General features: G+C 51.5%; 1 protein-coding gene across 3 annotated transcripts in view; it reads right to left on the minus strand.

The window, feature by feature from the left end:
* Positions 1-774: 774 nt before the first annotated feature.
* MARCHF2 (membrane associated ring-CH-type finger 2) overlaps positions 775-24,257 on the minus strand; it is a 37,034-nt gene continuing 13,551 nt past the window's right edge. For all 3 annotated transcript variants that reach the window (XM_062596507.1, XM_062596508.1, XM_062596506.1), the window contains 3 exons: positions 19,908-20,103; positions 6,891-7,100; positions 775-3,973 (listed from right to left, as the gene is read on the minus strand). In XM_062596507.1, the coding sequence (XP_062452491.1) occupies positions 3,815-3,973; positions 6,891-7,100; positions 19,908-20,103 (565 nt within the window). In that variant the 3' untranslated portion in view covers positions 775-3,814. The remainder of the gene's footprint in view (positions 3,974-6,890; positions 7,101-19,907; positions 20,104-24,257) is intronic.

Consider the following 24,257-nt stretch of genomic DNA (forward strand, 5'->3'; position numbering starts at 1 on the left):
CAGGGTTGTACAAGATAGGAGGTCTCTGCCCCAGGATGATGGACCCTGCCCAGGCCCCCACACCAGTCTGGAGGAACAGACTCAGCAAGCCCTGCTGGAGCTCTGCACCCCAAATCATCCTTGGCACAAGCTGCGGAGCACTGTGTCCCAGGAGCCTGGATCAGCCTCTCCTGCCTCAAACCAGTTTGCAGCTCTCACGTGCTGCAGCGTGAGATCCAAAGCCACGGCAGGGCTCAGACCAAGACTCTGAGGAGTTCCTCAGGGTGGTGGCAAGGCCTTGTATGGTCCTGCAGCTCTCAGCACCAGCAGACAGACTCCTGTACAAAGCACCAGGCAGGACCAGCCGGTGGAAGGGTGGATCCTGCTCAGACGATTCGCTGAGCAATGCCAGCAGCACAGAGGTGGGAAGATCTCCCGCAGACCCCAGCCTGCAGGCAGCACTGGGAGGCCAAGCCAGGCTGGTCTGGTGTAGCCCCTGCCCTCCCCTTGAAGGGGCTGCAAGACCCCCTTGATCCAAACCTCACCTCCTTGCTTGGCCTGCACTAAGATGGCTGCTGTGTGCAGACAAGAGAAACCTGCACTTAGATCAGAACAAGCCTTGATTCTGCCCAGCTTTGGCTCGAGCATGAAGCCTTTTGCCAGCTCTCCCAGGAGTGAGGCCAAGAAAGCTGCTTGCTGTGCCCAGGGAACCCAGCAGTGGGGCACCCCAGCAGCAAGACAGCCCCAGCCCTTCGGGGCCTCCAGTCTTCTCCAGTAACAACACGACAACCCAAAGCTTGTCTCGCTTTTATTTACATAATTGCACGGCCCGTTTTCTCATGACACTGGAAGGTGGCAGGTTAGAGACATCCACCAGAGCTGAGCATCTCCTCTGGGAAGGAGAATGCTCAAAGAGTCATTATCAGCTGTTGCAGGGGCACATGCAACAACTCCAATTATTGGCAGCTGTGACAGAGACTATGAAGCAGAGAGTGAAGCCACAGCCCTGCAGCAGCACAAGGCCAGGCCCTGTCTGCCCCAGCCAGGGACTTCCGGCTTTCGCAGTTGCATATTTGGATCGACACCAGGTTTCACCATTGAAACATTGGCTCCATTAACTCTTTACTACGGGAACGCAGCGTGGGAATGAACATCCTCAGATACCTGCCAGAACTAGATGCGTCAGAAGACCAAGCTCCTAGGAGGCAGCCAGGGCTGGGAAGGTTGAACAAGACCCCAACAGTTCTGTTGCAGTGGAAATATCCTGGTGTCACGAGTGCTGATGGGGAAGGGCTGAATCGGGGGCGGACCAAGCACCAGCCACAGAGCGGCAACGCAGCGCTCACTGCCAGCGGAAGGGGCTTGGGGAGGGAGGCAGCGCCCGTGCAGGAGCTGCAGTGCTGGGAAGCAGGGCTGAGCCCCTGCAGCGGCCCAGCTGGCGGGCAGAGGGGCCTGCTGCACGGCCCCAGCACACGCGCAAACCTTTGCGGACTGGGGAGCAGCACGCTGAAGCTGCTAGGAGCAGGAATAGCCACTCCGCAAAAGCTGATTTGAAACGCGTGCCGGTAGGACGTTACTGCTGTGCAGCGACCACGATTGTAGCTGGACTGAAGAGGCCTCTCCCTACTGTAAGCCTCCAGGAGCAACGGGGGCCAAGTCATCCCAAATTACGGAGAAAAAGGAGGAAAGGAAAGAAAGGAAGGTGCCCTCAGGTAAGTGGTGAAAGGGAAGACACCAGACCTTCCTAGGGGCCTGGCAGAGAGAGGGGAGCAGCTGTGGCAGAAAACGTTTGTTCCTGGGATCAAACACGTGATCTGACCCTTCTGCTCAGAGCAGAGAGCAAACTGCACCAGCGTTTGCAAGCCCAAGGCCGGGCCGACAGCTTGCTGCAAAACGTGCTGGGATACCACTGAGTCACGCAAATAAGCCTGGGACAGGAGATAGAGGAGGAAAGTGGGCGCAGGCCCTGGGGCTGGAGCAGTCCTGCTGGGGAGACAGGCCACTGGCCACTGCTGTTCATGCCCACCAGGGGCTTCCCGTGTAGGGTCAGGTAGGGGAAAAGGAAAAAGGAATAGAGATCATCTAAGGAAAAGCATGCAGCTTTGCAGCTAGAGAGGAGCAGGAATGGCACGTGGAGCTCTGAATTCAAGAAACTACAGGCCTCAGTCTAACAAGCCACCAGACTGATCCGCCTGCGTTCAGCAAGGGGGAGCGGAGGACCATGGGGCACAGCCATCACCCACCACAAGGACAGGTGCAGCGCTGGAGTCTACCTTCTCCCTGCCACCACCCTCACCGGTGCGGGAGTCCGAGCCGAGGCTTGCGTCGAGCAGCAGCACGTAACTCCGGAGCGCTCAGCGGGACAGCGCCAGTGCGGGCATCCTTACAGCCCACTCTGCCAGCAAGGCTCTGGAGAGCACGGCACCAAACACGGGCAGCATCTGGCACGGCGGGGAAGTGGTGGAGAGGCAGGGACAAGAGACAAAGTCAGGAAGAGGGACAGACTCTACGTTAGGTGCTGAAGTCCTTTGGCAGATCGGCCCCTCCAAGACGGAGGGGTTTCTCAGCTAGGTGGATGCAGATGGACGGAGGAAGAAGAGGAGCGCTGGTCCTGCAGGAGAAGGGACCCAGAGCCTGTTCTCCTCCAGCAACTAGTGAACTTGGGGCATTTCGCTAGTGGACACAGCTAACAGGCAGGCAGCGGTTTCAGCGATGAACTAAACCACAGCAGCTCCTCTAGCTTTTGCCAAGGAATGTGCAAGTAAAACGCAGAGAGGCAGCCGAGGCTGCCTGCGTCCTGCCGAGCGACTGCTGCGTCCGGCCTGCCCTGGTAAGGTATGCGTTAATTGAGTAACGAGAGGTCCAGCCTCAAGATAGTGAAAGGACATCAGCAAACAGAGACTCCAACTCTCACCTCTTGGGGTCAGAAAAGGTCCTTTCCTAGCGTTTTAACAGCGAAGGGCAATGGCGAGCTTAGCTAGTACAAGCCATCGCTTCCTACCCACAGATCCTCCCCCTGCCTTTGCTAGGAGGATGTTCACACAAGAGCTGAGCGCATCCACGTCCTGGGGATCTGGGAAGAAAGTGTTTTGTGAGATCACATCTGCACAGTAAAAGATTTTCTCTTTTGAAATTCTCAAAATTACCATATTTTACAATACAAAATGGCTCCATTCAGTATTATGTCATTTTACTCCTTCTGGGATTATAATAATTATTAAAAACACACAACTTCCTAGAAAGGACAGAAACACCACAAAAAAGACCAGAGAGCAACGGGAAAGGCTGCTGCAATATTATCAAAACCCATTCAGTGCAAAGGAGGAGGGGACTTCCAAGAACGGTCAAAGAAAAGTGTTCTTTAAATGCTCACTTGGTGAAAAGGCATAGATTTAACCTCTGAATGAGATCAGGCTGCCAGCTTCTATACTGAAGCTTAGAACATCAACACCAAAGGACCGAAACACAATATGCATGGCCATTAAAAAATAATATTATATATAGATATACATATATAGAGGGAGAGATTTTTCACCTACGGTATTTAGTTATAGGAAAGCGTCCCTGCAGACAGGCACATTCGCCATCTGGCTCTTTTGGGCCGTTTCACGCAACAGACTTTTATCATCTGTCTGTTTGCCGTAGCATAAAGTACGTGCTAACTGCAAAGTCCCTTTGGGCGGGATGACTGCTTCCTAGTGCCTCCGCAGCTATCGCGTTGCCAGCACACACGTGGAGACCTGAGCCTCTTTGCTGCTGGCAGCGCCGAAGGGCTGCCCCTGCTCCGGCCGTAGACGCGGCCTCGTGGCACGGCAGGCAGCGGCCGAGGGATGGCTCAGACGGTGGTTTCATCCGCAGACTTCTTCATGAGCTTGGCTGAGAGCAGGGAGTGGGGCACGGGGCGAGGGCTCCGCGAGGCCGGGATCATCAAGCGGACTTTCTGGTTGGTCCTTCGCCACTCCGAGTACAGCTGGCAGTGGTAGCGGAACGAAACCTGGTGGGCAACAATGCATCAGCCTGGTTACTGTATTCCCGGTCGGAACGCCGGAGCCCGAAGGGGGCTGCGAGACACCAGCCACCTTATCCATTCTACTCACGCTTCCTAGTTATTCCACCACCACCCCTAAGCAAAAGAGGCAGCATTAACCCCAAAATGGTTTGAGGTGCTCCATGTCCCAAGCTTCTGAGGAGAAATCAATCTCCTGGTGACACAGGCCTGAGACAGCCAAAGGGACTTTCTGGGCAGCACCAGGACCGAGGGTCAGAGTTTGCTCAGTTGGGTTTGGGAAACAAACCACAGAGACGTGGTGGGGAGGAACCACAGCTGGTTTCTTCATCCCAGACATGGGCTGAAGCAAGCACCAGGGCAAGACTAGATCGAGGTTCTCAACGGGATCAGCCTAGAAGTGGCTGAATCTAATCAAACTCCTCCAGCCTCAGAGATCTCGGTGCACCCTCCACAGAAACCTTCTCTCCTTGGTCTGCAGCAGCAGGACTTTGGGTTGATCTTGCTCGGGAGATGGTCATTTCTACACAGAGTCCAGCAGAGGGAGACAGGAGAGGACCTGCAGGTCCAAGGACCGGCAACAGCCTGGCCCGGGGCAGGAGCTGGCCCTGCAGTTTCGGAGCAGCCCTGCAAGAGGGAGCTTTGAGCTCGGCCTCCCCAGCTGGCTGGACTCCTTGCTTCGCCCTGTTGCAACCATTAACACCACTACTCCCATTTTCTCCCAGCTCCTGCTGCTTCCTAAGCTTCTCGGTATACTGGACTAATTAAAAGTCAGTACTCCGAATAATTTTGGATAGCACTCACATCTGCTATTAGAGACGCAGCTGGGCCACACACGGGGTAACTTAGCCCATTCATGTGTATGCACCCATCTTTTCCTAATATAGAGATACAACTGTGGAAATAATGTTATTTACTTATAAACGAGAAGTAAAGGTACCCTGTAGCGTTGCTGCAGTGTTCAGAGACAGCGTGCGAACGGAGAGCTAATACTGCAAAACTCCAGGAAAGCTCCTGCTCCACGGGAAGGAGCAGTAGCCCCAACCGCAGCATCTCCTGCAAACCTCACGCCGGAGGCTCGCAGCACAGCGCATCGCCACGGACCCGCACGGCAGCCCTCTGCGCTGCCGAGGCCGCAGCGGCGCAGAGCTATCGCAATCGCCTCTTGCAGCGAGTCTGAACGACGGGGCTCCAGAGCAGCCCCAGGCCCGCGAAGATGGAAGCGCTTCCTCTGAAGGTTTCCAATTTTAGCTTGGCTTTCTGCAGAAATGAAGCTTATGCAACTGTGCATCAGAGCAAGTACGTTCAGCGCTGGGGTTCTCCCTCGGCAGCTCCCCAGTGCAATGCTGTCGCTGCCCGTTTTGACAGCAGCAGAGATCACACGCACTCAGCGCACTGGCTGCTTCCTACGCGCCTCCCCGAGCGAAAGGCAGGCTGCAGCACCAGCTCCCCCTTCGCCAGAGCCACAGGAGTCGCAAGGAACACCCAAATCCCAGGGACAGCTCAGTTTCTCTAAGATCAGAGCACAAAGCGGCAAGGAACTGGGCTGCAACTGGGCTTCCCACAGCATGGCCAGCTTTTCTGGGCCCCACTCTTTTCTCCCCCGGCCACTGGGTCTCTTTGCTTCCCAAGGTGGTGCTTCCCAGTGAGCGGCCAGAAAAGGCTACCAAGAGGGTGCGAGCACATGCAGGGCTAAGAAGGAGGAGAATTGAAACGAAAACCCAAACCCAGAAACCCACTGGGCAACAGAGCCTGAAAGAACCAGGTGGGAAACAGAAGAAAGTCCCCGGCCTGGGAGCCTCCGGAGAGAACGGGAGCAGCTTGGCTGGGGGAGCCCCGAGGGGCCCCGGGAGCAGCAGGGCAGGGAGCTGCTCCCCAGCCCGGCTGCTCCTCTGGGCTCTCGGCTCGGAGAGCTCCCGGATGTGCTACACAGCAAATTCTGCTTTTCTGCTCTCATGGCCCTGCTCCAAGCTGCAGGCTCCTGGCTGCCTGACTCGGCACGGCCGACAAGACGCAAAGCAGGGCATCTGCGGGAAACCCTTTCCCAGCACAGATCAGTTAAACATCCAGGCAGAATTAAGTGCTGATTCCCACTAATCCCTGGTTCCTCCTCGCAACGTAGCAATAAAACAGCAGTGGTGAGCCAGGGCAGCCTGGTGACCCCACCTTGGCTCAGACCACCGAGCCAGTACAAGAGAGGAGGCAGAGCTCTGCCCAGGCTGCGGTGCGCCTTACACCCATCCTTGTGTGCTACTGACATTTTAAAAAAATACATTTTTATTTTCTTTTTAGAAAGGTGTTTGGTTAGCTGTGGGTCACAGAGACCCCAGACAAGCAGCTGGCAGGCTGGCACCCCCTTCCTCCTTGCTAGTGCTCCTCTGGGTACAGCCCAGCTGCACCGGGCGGCACAGAGTGAAGGGACACGGGTCAAGTATTTTCCAGATTTTTTTTTTCCCCCTAAACCATCCGGGTGCCAAGCCTGTGTTTCTTCTCTTACTTTAAAATAGGAACAGGCACAACAGTTGGATCGCTGCCCGCCCCCAGCAGCAGGGCTTTCCACCCAGCCTCAGCCATGCTCAGGCCCGTCTGCGCCTGGATACATTACAACCCGGGGAACACGGCTCCCATGTCAATCTGGAAAGCAGATGATCAGGAAGTGGTTTCTCATTCTCAGGCACAGCCAGCAGCTCATTTTCAAGCAACATCGTTAGCAGCTCTCGTTAGCAGCTCTCGTTTAACGATAATTAAATGGACATTCAAGAAAAAGAGGCAGAGCTTTGCTCGGGAGGGGAGTCAGAGAAATAGCTGGCTGCACTGAAGTGGCGTGAGCTGCTGCTCTGACCTCCCTTTTTACCAGAACAAGGCCCCGGGCAGCGGAGAGCGATGCTCTCTCTTGCACACTCACCAGTGTCCAAAGGACGTAGATTGTAAAAAGTGCTATAGTTAGTGCTATGAGTCCAATGGCCTCCAGTCGGCTGTTGAACTGCAAATGATCTTGGGCTCCCCGAAGACACAGCCAGCCTGAGATCGCTGCCAGGGGAGTGATGAACAGGAAACACACCATGTCGCAGAACAGGGTCCTCTTCTCATTGCGGGGACCAGGATCCTTCAGCCACTGCAGGAAGGAAAGGAGAAAGTCAGCGCTGTGCCCGCGAAGCAGGACTGCTGCCCCAGGAAGCTCTCGCGTGCTCTCTGCAGTCCGTGAAGCACCTGGTGGATACGTTTAACTCACACCTTCACCTTCTCCAGAACAGGGCTAGAAAGCTCCAAGCGTATTTTTAACACCAGACACGGGAAAGGGAAGAGATGACAGAAGAATATGCATGGGGGAAGGCACCAGTAAACACAGGAGCAGCCTGGGCTCCTCCCTAGGGGAGCAAAGCTCAGCGTGAGCCAGCAGACGGAGGGAGTTTGGTTTAGTGAAGTTTAGTCTAGTAAAGCTCTGACAGGTCTTGGACCGAGCTTCAACAGAAACATATCCATGTCCCTACAGCTAGCGTATGGACTTCAGGAAATCTCAGGGGCCTCAAGGTCCACGGCCAGGCCAAGGCACCAGGCCAGCTGCCCACATCCAACGTTCTGGTCCCTTTTGGAGAACCCTGGCGTTTTGGGCTTTCACTCCTTACTTAAATCAAAATCGAATCTGAAAGACCTAGATTCACCTCTGAGACTGTGCAAGGAGATGGTCGTGCAGATGGAGCACAGGGCTCTCAAGGGTACGGCGCTGTCCTCAGGGCCTGTGGGAGCTGACGCAGCGCTGCTGCCTGGGGAGCCCAGCGCCACTCGATGCCACCGGTGGGAAATGCAAACACCCACATACTCAGCATTTCCACCGAGTTGCTGACAGAGAGGGAAAAAAGCCTATCACTTCAGCAACTAAGAAATGAAGACTGGAGAGGGGGAAAAAAAACAGAAAAGCAAAAAGAAGGTTTTGCACCTGAGCAGGCAAAGCCAGGGGGTCTGTGGAGTCTAGACTAGGCAGAGAAAGGTAACACAAACCCACTTTCTTTTACAGAACAACCTGCACCCAAATCTGCATCTTCAGACACAAAAGATCCCAACTCCCAGGGAAAGGCTTCAATCATTTCTAAAGAAAAAGCAGCAAGACCATCAGGCCAGGCAGGACAGAGCTTGGCTTGCTGGGGAGAAGATCCCCTATTGCTTCCTCCCAGATCTCAGTGGACTACAGGTGACCACGAAGGGACAAGCCATGATCAGACAGACCCAGCTGTTGAAACCACCACCTTCACGTCTGCAAAACTCCAAGAACTTTTCCATTGCTGGTGGCCATCCACAGGCCACAAAGTTACAGGCTTTCAGGGCAAAAGACACCTGCCAGCAACAGGACTGAGCTGATTCTGGTGTGTCCCCCACCTCAATTCCAGGATCGCTTGCTTTCATCCCATGCATTAAGTGATCCATCACAGTAGAGGTTATGCACCTTTGCTCTGCGTTACCAGGAAGCTTTGCAAGTGCTTCTTCCCTGCAGCACTCGCAAATTAGCAGGCTGCAGAACAAATGTGGGTCTGTTGCAGACAGGTTTCCCTTCCCCTCCACAGACAGCAACCTCTAAACATCCGCTTCTTTTAAAAATTCTCGTCTGCTTCCAATGTTGGTTCATTTTTACTTTAGGCACTTAACTTTGACAACAGCGATTGTTCTGCTTTTCCTGGGATTATGCTATTTTCAACCTTTCGTTTCTTTCTGTAGGAAAACAAGCAGCTCTGGTTCCTACCAGTTCCACGGAGTTGCTACAGTGCATTTCTACTGGGAGTTGTATACGCTGGGCTGCTGGATCCTTCCCTATTTCTTGTATCAGGGCTTCTGGGCCTGTTTAGGATCTTTTATTCAAAAAAAAATGGAGAACATATCTAAGAGGTACAGTCCCAGTAGGGATGGGAATGATTGCAGGAGAACCCAGGCCAGGCGGGCATGTCCACCAGGGCACAGAGCTACACTGAGGACCCCTTCCGAGTAGGGCCCTTGGCGACAACACAACCTCACCGCCTAATGTACAGAGCCACACCAGCCTGGGGCACCCAGAGGTCTCAAGGGTGCCATTCCAGAGAGGGCTACTTTGGCAATGGGCTCTTCAGCCATATGCTGCTGCACAGGCCACAGATGCGTTCCCTAGAGAACCAGTCCCGCATCCCACTGACAGCAGGGAAACCTCTGGAGTGAGCGCAGCGCCAGCGCACCGCCCATACCTTCTTCCAGATCCTCAGGAACATCAGTGCTACGGCGGGTCCTCAGCTGTGAGCCAGCCCACAGGGTGACCAGTGCCACCACAGGGGCTGCAGCTCTGACTTCAGCCAGAACATGTCCTGCCCTGGACCCTTCTTTTCGAAGTCCTAAGTTACCTAAATGCATGGGCCAGGAGACCTGATCTCCCCAACCGGGAGTAAATTTGGGACTGCCTGCTTTCAAATAGGCAGCGTTAACAGGGACCAATTAGCAACTTGGAACACAAAGTCCCTTCCCTACATGAGAAATCACAGAGTAAAAAGAAAGCAATAGAGAAGTGCTGGGAGGAGACAAGCAAGAAGTAAATGAGACAGCACCAGCCAAAACAGAGCAGCAGCAACCTGAGCGTGTGGCTGGCCAGAAAGATAAGCAGAAAAAAAGTTGGCCTGAAGAGGGAGCCTGGAAGGACGTATGCAATTTTGTGCTGATTTAACGAAGGGGAGAGTTTAGCATCAGGGACATACAGCAAGACATAGCAGAAAGGCGAAGACAGGCTGTGAAGTATAGACAAATAACTCATGTGAGCTGGTTAGGAGAAGACGACGGTGAGTTTGGGCAAGGAACAGCAACGTGGCTGCGGCGTCAGATCCGCGACAGCAGCTTGCTCTCCGGACACCTGCGGTGGGATACGGAGCTGGACAAGGCCAGAGGAGAAGACGCTGCAACAACAGATAAGAGTCAGGCCAAGAATTTCAGCTGGGAGGACTCCTAGGGAAGGCTGTATTTTAGAGACATGACCTGATGCATCTGAAAGACCCAGACAGAGCATGAAGGAGCAAAGCTAGAGAGCAAGCTGTGAGCTGAAGAGCACAGATCTAGGGCCTGTGTAGTGTTCCCACAATAAAAAGCAGCAAGTAAAAAGCATTTTTAAAGTCGTTCTGAGCATGACTTTATAATCAGACAGCCACAAGGAAATTTCAGAGCAGCCACAACCATGGTTTGGATGAGAGGAGCCAGGAGCGGGGCAGCAGACCTGCAAGTCACCCTCTGCGTGGCTTTGCAGACAAGATTCGCAGGCAATGAGCTGCGCAGGGAGGATACAGACCACACACAGAGGCCCGAGCAACTCCGGGAGGAAGCGAGGGTGGACGGCAGCTCATCTGCCCAACTAACGCCGCTCGTCAGCGGCCCTCTTGTTCGCCCCACGTCCCAGCACATGCCTGGCTTTCCCCGCTCCAAACAGCAAAGGGCTTCCACCAGCCTGCTCTAGCTACACAGCACTCAGGTGGATGCTAAACTACCTAGACCTGGACCAATCACCCTCTAGCAGCAATCCCAGAGCATCCCATCTCCATAAACAAGGGCAGTTTAGGTCACTTTTGACCCCTGTATAATAAGAACCTTAGGGACTGAGGGCAGTTAAATATTTTACTGCATCTTATTCTATTTATATGCCTCACGACCTTTGAAACACCCTCTTCTCCCCAAGACAGGAGCCAACCACGTAAAGGCAGGAAGCAAATTAATTTCCTTTTGAAGTAGCTGATTTACTTTGCCAATATGCGCAGACACAGTAAAAAAAGAGAGAACACAATAAGCCACCTAAGGGCACAGGAGTTTTGGCACAGCAGCGGATTAATGCACACGGGACTTAAAATAAACCTTGCAAACAATCCAAAAGTGGTCAGTCAGATTAAACAATTTTTGTAGGGAAAATTGTCAAGTAAACATGGGAAAGCAACAAAAGCACAACTTGGTCGTCTTCCAGGCCAAGTCCAAAAACAGTTGCTCCCGTGCCGCAAGCGAGTGCAAGTCCAAAGGGAGGGGGGCAGAGCTGGCTGCTCTCTGCCCGCGTCGGCCACGAGCTGCCTCCCAGACCACTCCGCTGGGAACAACCTCTCTCCGCTGTTGTGGCAAGAAGTTGTTCCAGGTACCGAATATTTTTTTCTCCTCTGGCACAATCCTGGGGCTTTTCCAGCTGTTCTCTCTCACTTGGCTCAGCAGGGTTGTGGAAGGGAGCTTGTTTCCGTGACCCACGGCAGGGCACCCTCCTGCACCGCTGCTGTGAAACGCCCGCGCCGTTGGCCGCTGCAACCACGCGCCACCTCGAGCGGCTCCCTTGGGTGGGCTCACAGCAGCCCGTGGTGGGTGCTGCACCCCCCCAGGGATGACATGAGCAATGATGACAAGAGCACCTGGCTGTGGAAAGACAGCGATGTACAAAACTTCCCTCGTCCTTTCAACCCACCAAACAGTTGTCCTGTAGCTGCACAGGCGCCCGTTGAATTTCCTCTCGTCACTGACCTGGCGTGTGGCTACGTAAGCCAGAACGAAAAACATAACCTTGGTTCACAGCATCGTCCCTGCCCTGAGAAAAGCGTTGAATCAAAAACACACAGAAGAGGAACTGTCGCATCCCTTCCCTGGGCGGCCACCATGAAACCCCACCGAAACCTCCCTGCAGGCCACCGAGCTACCGGGGCAGCCCCAGCAGCATTATCCTGTTTCCTTTCCTTTCCCAAGGCAGGGAGGGATGTTTTCCAATGGAGCACTTGGAGTTCAGGAAGCTGAAGACTAGGAATGTCCCCTGCCCTCTGCGCAGGGCAGTCAAACGCAGCCGGAACGACGCGTCCCCTCCTCGTCCTCGTTTCCTCGCTGCACAACTGGCTGCCGTGGCCGCTCTCGATGCTCCACAGGGATGGAGATGTAAGGAAAAGACCAGTGCTGGGTAGTGCCAATGGAGGGCAGGGATGAAGTACTTCTGGTTTGGGCCCAGAAAGACCATGGCAGTGTCAGGGGAGTGCAAAGAGAAAAACTGAGAAGTTTTTGAGATCTGGAGAAAAGAGGAGGATCTAGAGAAATATCATGAGAAGATCTAGGATGGAATCTGGGCAAAAAGAATGAGAGAACATGGGACTCTGCTGAAGCCGAGCATGAATTGTTTTTTTTTTTTTACTAGTCTAACATAAGCTTTGAAAAGGGAGAAAGATCAGGGTGACAAGCTGAGGAAGGGGATTGCAAAGCACAGGGGAGATGGAGGAGAGAATGGGACAGGGAGTTAAGCAGCAGAGTTCAAGGAAAGCAGAGCAAAAAAACGTCTGTGAGAAAGATAAGTGCTGGAGGAAGGGTGGGGAGAGCTTTCGTCACGCGCCTCACTCCTCCGAAGCGGAGCGGGGGCAGAGGCCGCTCCTGCACCGGGCGCTGCGTCCGGAGGCAACGCTGGACTAATAAAAATATCGCTACCGCTCCCTGCAAACCTCACCTCACTTCACTGCAGACGTCCCAGCAGCACCTCCACCAGCTACAGGAGACTAGCTACAGGAAGGACCGCGTGCAGCAGACCTGCTGGAAGCGCCCTGTACTCCTGCGTGGTCCGAACGGCCGTGCAAACGCGCCTGTGTGTTTCAAACGCATTTTGTTGCGGACAGCACTCATGTTTGGAAGTTGTATCTTCCTTACCAGACCAAAAAATAATCCACTGACCTACATAAAATATCCAGCTTAAGTGAGCCAAGAGCATTAGCAGTCAGCAAAAAATAAGCATCTTCAAACGAAAATGCCTAATAGAGCACAAAGAAAAACAGAGGAGCAAAAAACATGGCAGTCTCCAGGACGGCATAATACGCTTGGAAGTGACTGTTTTGCAGAAGCATAAGGACATACAAATGTTGCTAAAGCTGCCAATCTGAAATAAAATGCATTAACAAACATATTGCAAGGAGAACCAGCACTGAGGACGTGAAAGCAGGGTTTTCTTGGGGCTCCATCCCAACATCAGCGTGCAGTGACAGAAATTTGGGAACAAAGAGCGTTGTTAAACTGCTCCAGTGGTGACAATTCAAAACAGTCCTTAGCCAACTCACCAGAGAAACAAATTTGTGCAATCAGTGAGTTGGCTCCAACGAATTTTGCTTTAGCAAAGGTATTACGCGCTTACAGACGCATTGCGAGCAGGTCGTGCAGAACTCGCACCAGCCTTTGCCCCCAGGGTACCTGGTTTAGACACCCTGGGGATTTTAGCAAAGCCGGAGTCCGCTGCACTCAGCTCCAGCAACGCTCGTCCACTGTCAGAGCCAGCCCTGTAACTCTGCTCCTCTCCCTGGGATCTAAACGAAGGGTGGCCAAAACCAGGTCCTTCCTCTTTAACGTGGACATGTTGCTGGCATGAAACAGCTGCCGCTCCGACGCCTGCACAATCTGCCAGGCCCGGCCGCTTCCGCACAGAGGCCGTAACTGCTGGGCGCGACAACGTCTGACATTTCCCAACGTCAGACCCAGGTCTGAGTAAGCAGCACTTCTCGGGTGGGGACGTTGGGCCAAAGGACACAGGAAATCAGCCCTGACCCGCAGCACGGGCAGCCAGCGGCGGTTGCTGCGGGACAGCTCGTGACCGGACAGAACGGCCTGCAGCAGGAGTCACGGAGGGGCTAGAGGTGGCATTTCTCTTAAGCCCATTTAGAAAGACTCAGAGAGGAGAAAGCTATCAATAGGGAAAAGTTAAAAGGCTTTGAAAGCAGTTAATGAATGGAAAAGACCGACGGGAGATGGTCAATGCCACAGCCAGGACGTCAGCAAAGTACGCAGACCAACGTGGCCATGGAAAGGAAATGCTTTCTCCAATAATCTGAGGGAACAAAGAGGGCAAATGGGCCAGAGGGAGCTCGGGAACAAGGCACACCAACTGACCAGTTCTCCCATTTCCATGGCCTGGGAGAAGAACCGGAACCGTGCAGAGGGAATGGCACTGGCTCATGCCAGTAGAAACAGAGCCACAGCACCACCTTTGGTAGTGCTGTCTAGAAATACCTGATCGAGTAGCGAATGTCTTAATCCATGTAGCTCTCCCTGAAATCCTAGGGGACAAAGCAGCTTTGGCGGGAAGAGCACTTTGCAAAAGAAAACAAAGTCATGACGGACTAAGCCACAGGCCAAAGAAAGGAGCTGAGCTGGAAAGAAGGTGACTAAGAGCCGGGATACATTTTGCTTCATTTTATACTCTTAGCAACTGGTGGTCTAAATCATTCCCACTTTCTTTGACTTTTCATAGAGTCAGAAAAAGGCAGGCACGTCCCAACGAGTTGAACGAAGTACCTGCTCCAGAAGAGCTGTACGCACTTTGACTTAGGGTTTGAATGTTCTCCTCTAAACGTCTACTGTTGAAGTCTTCCAAATAATACAACGATGCATTTTGGTCTTTTTGACTTTGTCAACCACGCTGGCTAAAGCCTCGAGCATTCAGATCACTTCCATGTAAACACACAAACACACAGTCAACTAACATTAACATAGCAAAATTAATTACTGGAAGCTGGTCCTTCTCCAATCTTGGCCATGTCATTCTCTGCTGGAATAAATTCTTCGCTTGACAGCCCCCAACCACAACCCTCTAGGAGGTGGAAGCCATTTCAAAGGGCCAAGCTGAAGTTGCTCAGTCCTTTCACAGCACAGACTCCTCGCACACCCAGCCAACAGCTACAGACCCTCGCTGGGCACTGGGACTTCAGTTCAACTCCCTGTCTTCACCGACAGTGATTAAAACATGTTCCCAAAAAAGTGTTCGTCCCATCAAATTCACATCCTAATGGTTAACAAAAGCCTTCCGTGCTTTTTCAGCTTTCAAACAGCTTCAAACAGCTAAAAAATAACTAAACGCCGTTGCGCTGCCGGAGATGTCCTCCCCACACCCACGGGCCGGACTGCGGCTGCCAGAGCCAGCCCCGAGCTCGAGCGAGTCCCCCGCTCCTCGTTCAGAGATCAGGCGCACTGGCAGCAAACACTACTGCTATTTTTAAATTGAACAGACCACAACATAAATAAAAGGCTGCTTAAAGAAAATAATATCCAGTCCTATTAAAAAAAATAACCAATGCTGAACAGGGTTGCTATCTTCAATCCCCAAAGGAGGCTGCAGAACTAAATCACGGTTTGTGAAGTGCACAGCACTAAGTGTGCTGGAGAAGCACATGAGGATACGAACAGTTTTGTCTTGCAAGCAGGGACAGAAGAGCACACAGCCACAAAACACACGGTGAGAAAAACCAAGTTAGCCAGCTAATGTGCACTCTTCACCCCTGCGCTGATCCTGGAAATAGGAGTCTCTGATCACTTAGAGACCACGGCATGATGCAGCTCTACAAGAGGGCAGAACTAAGAATTAAGGGAACTCTGATCATTGCATTTCCTGCCTTCCAAGATCTTCCTGCAGCTTCCATAGAAGCATTTCAACTCAACCATGTAGTCTCCCCACAGTCTTTGCCAAAATGATTCCTCCAGTCCGTCAGTTCTCAGCCTCCCTCCTTCAGAAGGTTCTTCATGTACACGTAAGACGGAATTATTTTTTTCCCAGGGCTGATGACCTGCTCTCACTTTGGAAGCATCAAATATGCCGTGCCTAGAGATCAGCTGTGCTGCTCATGAACCATCAAAGCCACTACAAGCAGCTGCCAATCTCCTCAGAGCAAACAGCAAGAGCAGATCGCTTCCTCCCGTGAGGACCAGCATTAGCAGGCAGCGAATTACATAATTCACAGTTGCTACATGACAGCAAAGGAGAGCTAGGACACCTGGGTTCACTTTCGCACCTGGGACAGACCCTTTCATCAACCCCATTGCCACCAAGCATGCTCCCACGTGGCTCCCAGGTCTAGTCTCCACGTTGTTTATTCTCCTCTGCTCCTTAACTTCCATTTTGACTTCCCAGCTCTCTGCCCAACAAGCCAAGTCTCTCTTTCGCCTGTCAATCCAGGACTGTTTCTTTCTCCAGTTTTCCAGCCCCTCGCCCCAACACGCAGACAATTCCCTGTATCAGCCCCGGGACGCAGCGCTGCTCAGGTTTACAGTAGCCTTACGAGCTGCCCGCACCCAGGCCACAGGATGTCCACCTGGCCACCACGAGGACCTAGCGACGGAGTAGGCTCCACGGGAAGCGTCTGCTGTGCGGCCGTGGGATCACAGCGCTCACTCCCTCCAGGGACTGTGGCTCTTACAGCACTATGGAGCTGCTCGCTACCACGTGGCGACCAGTTTCACTTGGTGAGCAGTGGGTTTTCATCACAGCTACTCAACAGCAGGTTCCCACACAAAGATCGCTTCCCTGAAATCTTCCAAATGGCCTCTCCCTCTCCATGAAGTAAAACAGTAGCAGAGAATTTCTCAGATAAGAGAGTTTAGGAAATCATGTCATTTTTAAATGACTATGCAGCATCTCCTTCCTTAGTTCTATTCTCAGAAGTGGTTGAACAGTTTGGGGCTGAAACTTCACAGAAAGTATCTGGTGAAGAGTTTCAGCCCAGTCTGGCATGGATGAGATTAAACCAGACTGCAGACAGAGGGTATTAATGGGAAATGCAAGTGAGCTGGCAAAGTGGTTATCAGCTCTTTCAGAAGGGCTTTGCGCTAAGGGTAGAGCCTCCACTAATGAGATCTGCTTCTGAAAGCGACCCAGTTTTGTAAGCCCGCCTCTAAGTGAATAAAAAGCCTAAGAAAACGTTTCACGCTCACGTTCATTACTTCTGACGAGCACAGATCTGTGCAGCGCAGAGGCTCAGGGTGGTTATAACTCACAAGAAAACGAGAAACTGAAATCCAGGGCACTTTCCCTATACTCCTGGTAGGGATCAGAGCGCTTTACAGCATGCTGGAAACTATGCAACAAAAATAGCTGATCTTTCCAGCGAGGTGAGCCTTCACTTGTAGCAGGGCCCCCCCCTACTCCTGGAGGGCCAGCTATATAGTGCACGTGCAGGCAAGCTGAGCTGCGAGGTAGAGACCTGGCCCGTCCACGTGCCTTGGCCCTAGCGCACTCTCCACGGTGCGCGCACCAGACTCATCCACACCAGACTCCCAGTGCTCCCACTGCATGGTGGGGAAGCGGCAGGCGCAGGCTGCCACCACCGGACGATTGAAATGGGGCTACAGCTTGCTTCCAACAAGAAAACGCTTGCTGCCAACAAACGGCAGGCACAGGAATCACTCCAAAGCTACGTGAGGACGGCAAGCCGCACGTTAGACTCTGCTTGACAGCAGGGAATCACCCTCACTGGAAGCTGGCAATCGTCTTCAGCAGAGGTTTAGCCAGCCTCCGAACCTACAAGGCACCAGCAACACGTGACTTCACGCAAGCTGTTCTCCTAAAAGACAAGAGAGACACCAGAGTGAGGCAGACAACCTTCTTCGCTGCGCTCACGAACTCTTCACAAACCCAGGAGCCAACGAATAACTCATATCCCCAAGCCTTTGACAGCCACCAGTAATGGCTTCGGGGTCTCTATCTCTCTGTAACCACAGTGGCATTTCCCTCGCAGTCTGAGGTTCATTAAACGCCGCCTGACCATCATCTCAGCACTCACTGCCGTGTGCTTTCAGCCAAAATCTCTTGTTGGCCACCACACGCTTACAGGCTCCACTTCAGAGGGTTCTTCACAGATCTCAGCAGGAATTAATAGCTGATCATCCTGGGTTGCTCAGTCATCCATCCTGGAATACGGACAACAAAGTGCACAGAGGACCCACGACTTTGCTGTCAGCACTGTCACAGCAACAGCTTCTCTCTCCTGCTGGAAGCACAGACCTCAGTGTCACAGGAGAAACTACTCCAAGATACACCAGTCTTTCAGCCTTTGCTCAAGCATCCTGTTTCCTAAGCCACTTCTTGTTACGAAGTGCTACAGCATCTGTGAGCTCTGATGACAAGCCCTTCCACATGTTTGTTTCTGTGCCTGAATGCTTCATTAGCTCTTAAGCTAAAACATCTGAAACCTGCACTCAAAATTTTGGCCTGTGCAAGCTTTACCAAGCTCAGTGTTACAGGGCATGTCTGCAGCATGTTCTCAAAGCTAAGATACGGCCCTCCCCAAGCGTTTTAAAGCAGTGGTTTTCAACCTCTGGAACACCCATTTGAAAGGCTCTGGTCAAAGCGACATTTTATATCTGTTTTAGCAGCTGGGGGAAAAGTGATAAGACTCAGACCACATTAACCGCTGACGTAAATGCAGTTTTACGAATTGCAGTTCTAACTACATGATTCAACTTAGCACTGAAGTCTAAGGCCATCTCCTATCTGGTGCTGTCAAGCCAATGATAATTGGTTTTAAATTAAATGATCATTAAATTTCAAGATCAGTTTTCCAAACTGATGATCAAATGCTTCTCCAGTTGGAGGACTCTTTTCCCTCCAGGACTCTCTGGGAACCTGAAGGAGATAACAGTGCAGGAAGGAGAGCTGGGGACTGCAGGAAGGAGGAGGAGGCTGGTATCATTTCCTGAGAAAGCTGGGATGAGAAAGGAAGTGGCCTCGGGAGTTGATGGGAATGGGAACAGAGCTGGGATAAACAGCTTATAATTGCAACTGCATCTCAATTTTAATCTGGTGTGGGCTATGTAGTGGGCTGTGTAATCTGGTATGTAGAGTAGGCTATGACCAGTCACAGTTACAAACCAGAATTAACCCCCCCACACACCTCTAATACCACGATAAATCCCTACCTGAGAAATAATACGAGTTTGTAAAGAAACATTTCACAGACCACCTTCTGCAGCCTCCTGGGCCAGGATGCAGCAGCACCGCTTTGTAACAGTTTGAAACAAAGCAAAAAAAAAAAAAAAAAAAAAAAAAAAACCCTACTTCTGAAACCAAATGTAGAGCTAAGTGCCACATCCAAACAGCAACGCAAGATGAGGTGACAAATTCTGTAGAGGTACAAGCAAAGCAGAGTATTTATAGTGGTAGCTTCAGATGATGCCTCCCCATTTCTCTCACCGCGGATGTCTACAGTACCGGTGGGGCATACAAAATTGTTAGCTGTAAATCCCCACCTCCCAGCTGTGACTTCTCTGCAGTTGCACGTTGTATCTAACAAACCTAGCCCAACCTAGAAGCAAGCTGTCACAGGGAGGAGCCTGCCTGCAGTTTCTCAGGCAGGGAAAGGGATCTGAACGGGACGCAGGCAGCAAGGGCTTTGCCAGGTCGGATCTCAGGCACATGAGCATCATCCATCTACGTAGTTCTGCAGCACAGCCAAAAACCCCAGCCATGTCACCATCACCTACTCCCCTGCCAACACAACTCAGGCTTATTTAGACGGATTCTGCTTCTAGACGATTAACTTGCTCCCCTTTGGGGACAAACAGCTGAATCCTCTGAAGGATCACCGTGTAAGGTCTAGATGTTTACCAGGGTGTTTATAAACCTGTGCAGAAATCTGACGGGAAGATGCAAGGAACTGAACCCAAATGTTACAAGCGCACATCAGGACTACTCAACAGAGGACAGGTCCCTAGTGAGCAGTATCAGCAGTGGCCACATTTCACTTTTCAGAGCAAAACACGGCAAGGAAGTCATGTGCAAGAAAGCTACACTAATGTAACACTGAGATAAGATTAACAGGAAAAAGGAATCCTATTTCCAAGAGCTTTGCATTTCAGAAGGTTGCGCGTGACCTCTGTGTTTGGCTGCTTGGGCATTAAAATATGTCTGTAGGCATGCAATGCTTTTCCTTACTGTAGTTCTGCAGCCTGCAGTTGGTAGGTAGCACATGGAGAGTTCACAGATAATTTTTGCCCGAGCACTGCCATTGCATTTTTCCAGCTACATCACTTTAGCCTCTCTACATAAATCTTTCCTTGCAAGCGTTAAAGTAATGCAAGGAGGAGACAGCAGGAACCACAAGAACAGTAGGGCAAATCAATCATTTTTTGTTAAATAGTAGGAAATAAAAGCGAAGCAGGAAGAAAGCAGTACCTCCGTCAAAGGCCTTGGTCTTCTCTCTACAACAAATTCTGTGTGGCAGAGCTCACAGTAACTTGTGTTGGAGGAGGATAACCATTTTTCCAGGCAGCTCTTGTGCACGGTGCCCAGTGTTCCTGTGCAGTCACACGGGGAAAGCAGTCCCTCCCCATTTCCACCTTCATGACAGATTCGACAGATGGGACCATCACTAAAGAGGCAGACAAACAGAACGAAATCACAGTCAGAACGATGCAGCTACATCCAGAGAAGAGGGTCTGATGCCACCAAGCCCCAGAACAGCGCGCACAGAGCAGGCAGCCCCCAGCACAGCGTGCCACGCACCCAGAGGCTCTACCGAGCAGCCTGCTGTGACACGAAGTGGGTCTCGGGGGACTGTGAAGGTGCCTGGGACACATCAGGTCAGGAGCACCTGGAAACTGTGTCGACGAGCGCTGCGGCTCCCAGGGAAGCAGGGACGCCAGCCTGTGCCGCAGCCCTGCCCGACGCAGGGCAGTGGCAGAAGGGGCTGCTGCGTGCACGTCCTGCAGCCTCCAGCTCTGCTAAAGGTGGGCAGAAAGCCTGACGCTGAACCAGAAACCAGCCCCGCGGTGCTGACGCAAACCGAGGCCCAAGGCGAACTCTGATGACCCACGTCGGCCACGGCGAACATCGCGTGTCCCCAGCTGCCTGGAGCCACTGCAGCAGTTCACAAAGTCACGGTTAGCAGATCACCTACCCACCTCCTCTCCATCTCTGCTGTGCATCCCGGGTTTAGCAGTAACCACACAAGGAACAACAACATCTAAAGCCAAAACTACATTAACATAACATAGAGGTACTCTAGGAGCCAATGTCTGCAAGGACTCTACACATTTAATGAAAAGAAACCACTGAAACAAAGTTCCTGGCGTACTAAGCCCCTGTCCATCGCGGCGCAGTAACCCCCTCAGTATCCTGTTCGCACACCGTCAGACAGACGACCATTCTGCAGGATTCGGGGCTGTACCCAGCTGGCCTCAGACAGCACTGCAACAACTACCTCTCACTCCTCCTCGGCTAGAAACTTCACCTACAGAATCAAACCTCTTCCATTATGCTCAAGATCTGCTCTCTTGGGACCTCACAGAGCCAGAAATACTTTGCAAGGTTAAGTATCAGTGCTTCCAGGGACTTGCAACCTTCCAAGTAACAGGTCTGTAAGTAATTCAAGCCACCCATTTGTTCCCAAGATGTTCTCTCATGCCTGTATTTGACACCCTCAATTGTGGACTATCAGCAGATGTTCATGAAACAAATTTCCATCACAAACTAAAGTCATTTTGTTGCACCCACGTGAACTTCGAGCACCCAAAGTCCTCCTGCAGTGAAGACCTTCTATACCTGCACAAAGTTTGTTTCACTTGAAACCTAATTTTTTTTTCTTTTTCTTCTTTTTCTTTTGGTATCACCTAGTTCTCGTCTTGGAAAAGACACTGTTTTCCATGGCACTCAGATTTACAGACCTCCAGCATCTCCTACTCATCTGCCTCTTTTTCGAGCAGAAGAGTCCTAGCCTATTCAGTCACACCTCACAGAAACCACCTTCACTACTCTTCCTTCCTCCTGTTACATTTCTAAAATATCCTTTTAGAGCTGCAGGGATCAGAACTACACAGAGTTTTTGAGATGTGGCCACACCAGGGATTTCCATAGTGACTATATTTTGTTTTCTGTTTTTTTTCCTAAATTCTAGCATTTTATTTGCTTTTTGGTCACTGCTGGAATTTGCACAGAACTGCCACATTCCCAAGATCTTCCTTTTCTGAACCCATGAATATATATGTAAATCCAGGACTATGTTTCTCTGTGTGCATCGTCTCGTGCTGAGCTGTACCCATATTTTAGTCTCCAGTTACTTCCGATAGCGTTCAGCTGGCTAAATCTAGGCATCTAGCATTACCTTAGGTCCCTAGGACATCCCAGATGGCCTCCAGCTACCGTTCCCCAAAATCACGTGTTTCCTGGAAGCCCCCTGCCACATCTTCCAGCCCCATGTTGATGATGCCTGGGACTCCCTGGGGAACCTCAAACAGCTCTAGATGCCCAATTTTGCTACTCAGGGATTCACTACATCCCCTCAGCATTCGCCTCTCATTAAGGCCATTTAGGAACAAAACGCTGGATGAGAGCGGATTGCAGTTCTACCCTCCCTGAACTGTGAAAAACAGTCATCACTCATATCTCACTTCTTTTTGTCTTCCAGCAAGACATTTCTTCCTCTTATGTCCATAGTTTCACAGATTTGGGGCTCGGGGGCTCCGAGAAAATCTTTTGTTGAACGACCCTATTTGATGCCCTTTGGAAATCCAAGCGAGCTGTATCAGCTATCACCTTTGCCCACACGCTGTTGACAGTACAAAAGCCACACAGATCTCATCTCACAGTTCATACTCGACTGAGACTCTCAAAAAAAAAAAAAAAAAAAAAGTCTGCAAAAGAAGTTTGGGCGATTGCAACACAGCACAGCCAGGATCCTCAAAATCAGCAACATTCTTTTCATTAGTTTGCACAACCAGACATAACAGAAGGCAAGAGCAAGACCACTTGAGCAAGACCAGACTCCAGAACACACTCCAACAGGAGGGAGCATCCTGGGAAAAAACATTGGTGGGCCACAAAGGGAAGAGAAGAGCCAGCAAATAAGTGCACTGCAGCTCAGAAAAGTGGGAGATCTCCTCCTCTTGTGGAGGTGCAACCTAGGAGATCTTTGCCACTCTCAACTCAATTCCTAACGAGCTTCATCTCAATCAGACTTAGCTTTAGATAATTAAAGCTGGGGGATCCAAAGGACTAGGGAGAAGCGACGTGCAGAGCAAAGGCAGCAGCTTCCGGCCCCTTGCAAAGCCTGAGTTCAGTGCTGTACTGAGCTGGGTACTTTTGGTAGTGAAGCGAAGCGAAACTGTTGACAGGGCCCCTGCGCGTGGAGACACCCTGTAGCAGAGCTTGGTTCGGTGGACGTGAGACACGTTCTGCAGGAGCCAGTCCACAGGAGCACAGCGCTGTGACGCACGGTCAGCGGGAAGAGGAAATCCAGGACGTACCGAATCAGCAGCAGCGATGGAAGCGCACGCGTGCACCCCCTATACCTCCTCCCCTCTCCTGGCCAGCTGAGCGATTATGTCTTCCAGAGGATACAGCCCTGAGCAAAGCAGGAGAGCACAACCCTTAACTCCTGTACGTGGACCAGGGTCTCAGCTAGCACTGTGCCCACCCACTGCACCGTCCCCCTCTCCCTGCCAAACACCGCTCTGGGGAGCCACTGACCCTTGCTCTCTCCAAATTGTCACACGTCTTTTATTTAAGGGACTACTTAGCAGGGATGGTCTCCCCTGACAACAGGGGTCTGGAGAGGTGGTGGGATCTTTGTCCTTGGAGCGGCTGAAAGTTGTACTGGACAAAGCTCTGAGCAACCTGATCTAACTTTGAAACCGGCCTTGCTTTTGAGAAGGGACCCGACCGGATGATTTCCAAAGGTCCTTTCCAGATTGAATTACTGGATGATTCTGCAATCTTTATTGCAGTAAAGCTCAGTGCTGTATTAGAGTGACAAAATTACAGTCCACTCACACGGCCTCAGCGACAGACACAGACCAAAAAACCCCCCAAGCCTCAAATGCTCTCATGCATCTGTTATTTCCCGAGAAATGCATCTGTAAGATATTTTATCTGCTCTCTTCCTGTTTGAGAAGTTTCATATTTCCAGTGCATTAATATAACCTTGGCTACCAATAAACAATCCAGAAGGAAAAAATTTGCTGACATGGCGAGAAAAAAAATTCATATCAGACTCCATTACTCCTTCCCTCCTGACCGGAGGGGGAAGGGGATCTGATCACACCCCCACACAATACAGCCTTCGACACACTTTTCCAGCTTGCTGCAGAGACTGTCTCACTAATCCAACCTTTCAGTACAGTCGCACTGCTCCTGGAGTTGTTTCATTTGTAAGGTTTTGTTGTCAGCTGCTGCGGCAGTTTATATTAAAGCGTGGTGCCTTCTACCTTCCTACTTGGATTCCAACTTCTCTTTTGTTTCACACATTTCCAATAATTATCTGTGACAAATGCTTGCACTTGGGCATTTCACGTGGTTCTGCTAGGCTCACTGTCATTTTGGGCAGGCCAGAAACGAGCCAAATCACATGGCTCCGTCTGGCTTCGCTTCGTTAAGTACTTGTGACGAGGAAGAGACTTGAAATAGCTGGAAAAAAACAACAGTGAAAATACAGGAGCTGAACACTAGGAATCCTGTCTTTTCACCTGTATTCCCAGGCCATTTCCCCACCTGATTTTCCCACCTTGACTGGTTTTAAGGGCATGCACA

The sequence above is a fragment of the Rhea pennata genome, chromosome 27 (assembly GCF_028389875.1).
Source record: "Rhea pennata isolate bPtePen1 chromosome 27, bPtePen1.pri, whole genome shotgun sequence".
NCBI classification, from domain to species: domain Eukaryota; kingdom Metazoa; phylum Chordata; class Aves; order Rheiformes; family Rheidae; genus Rhea; species Rhea pennata.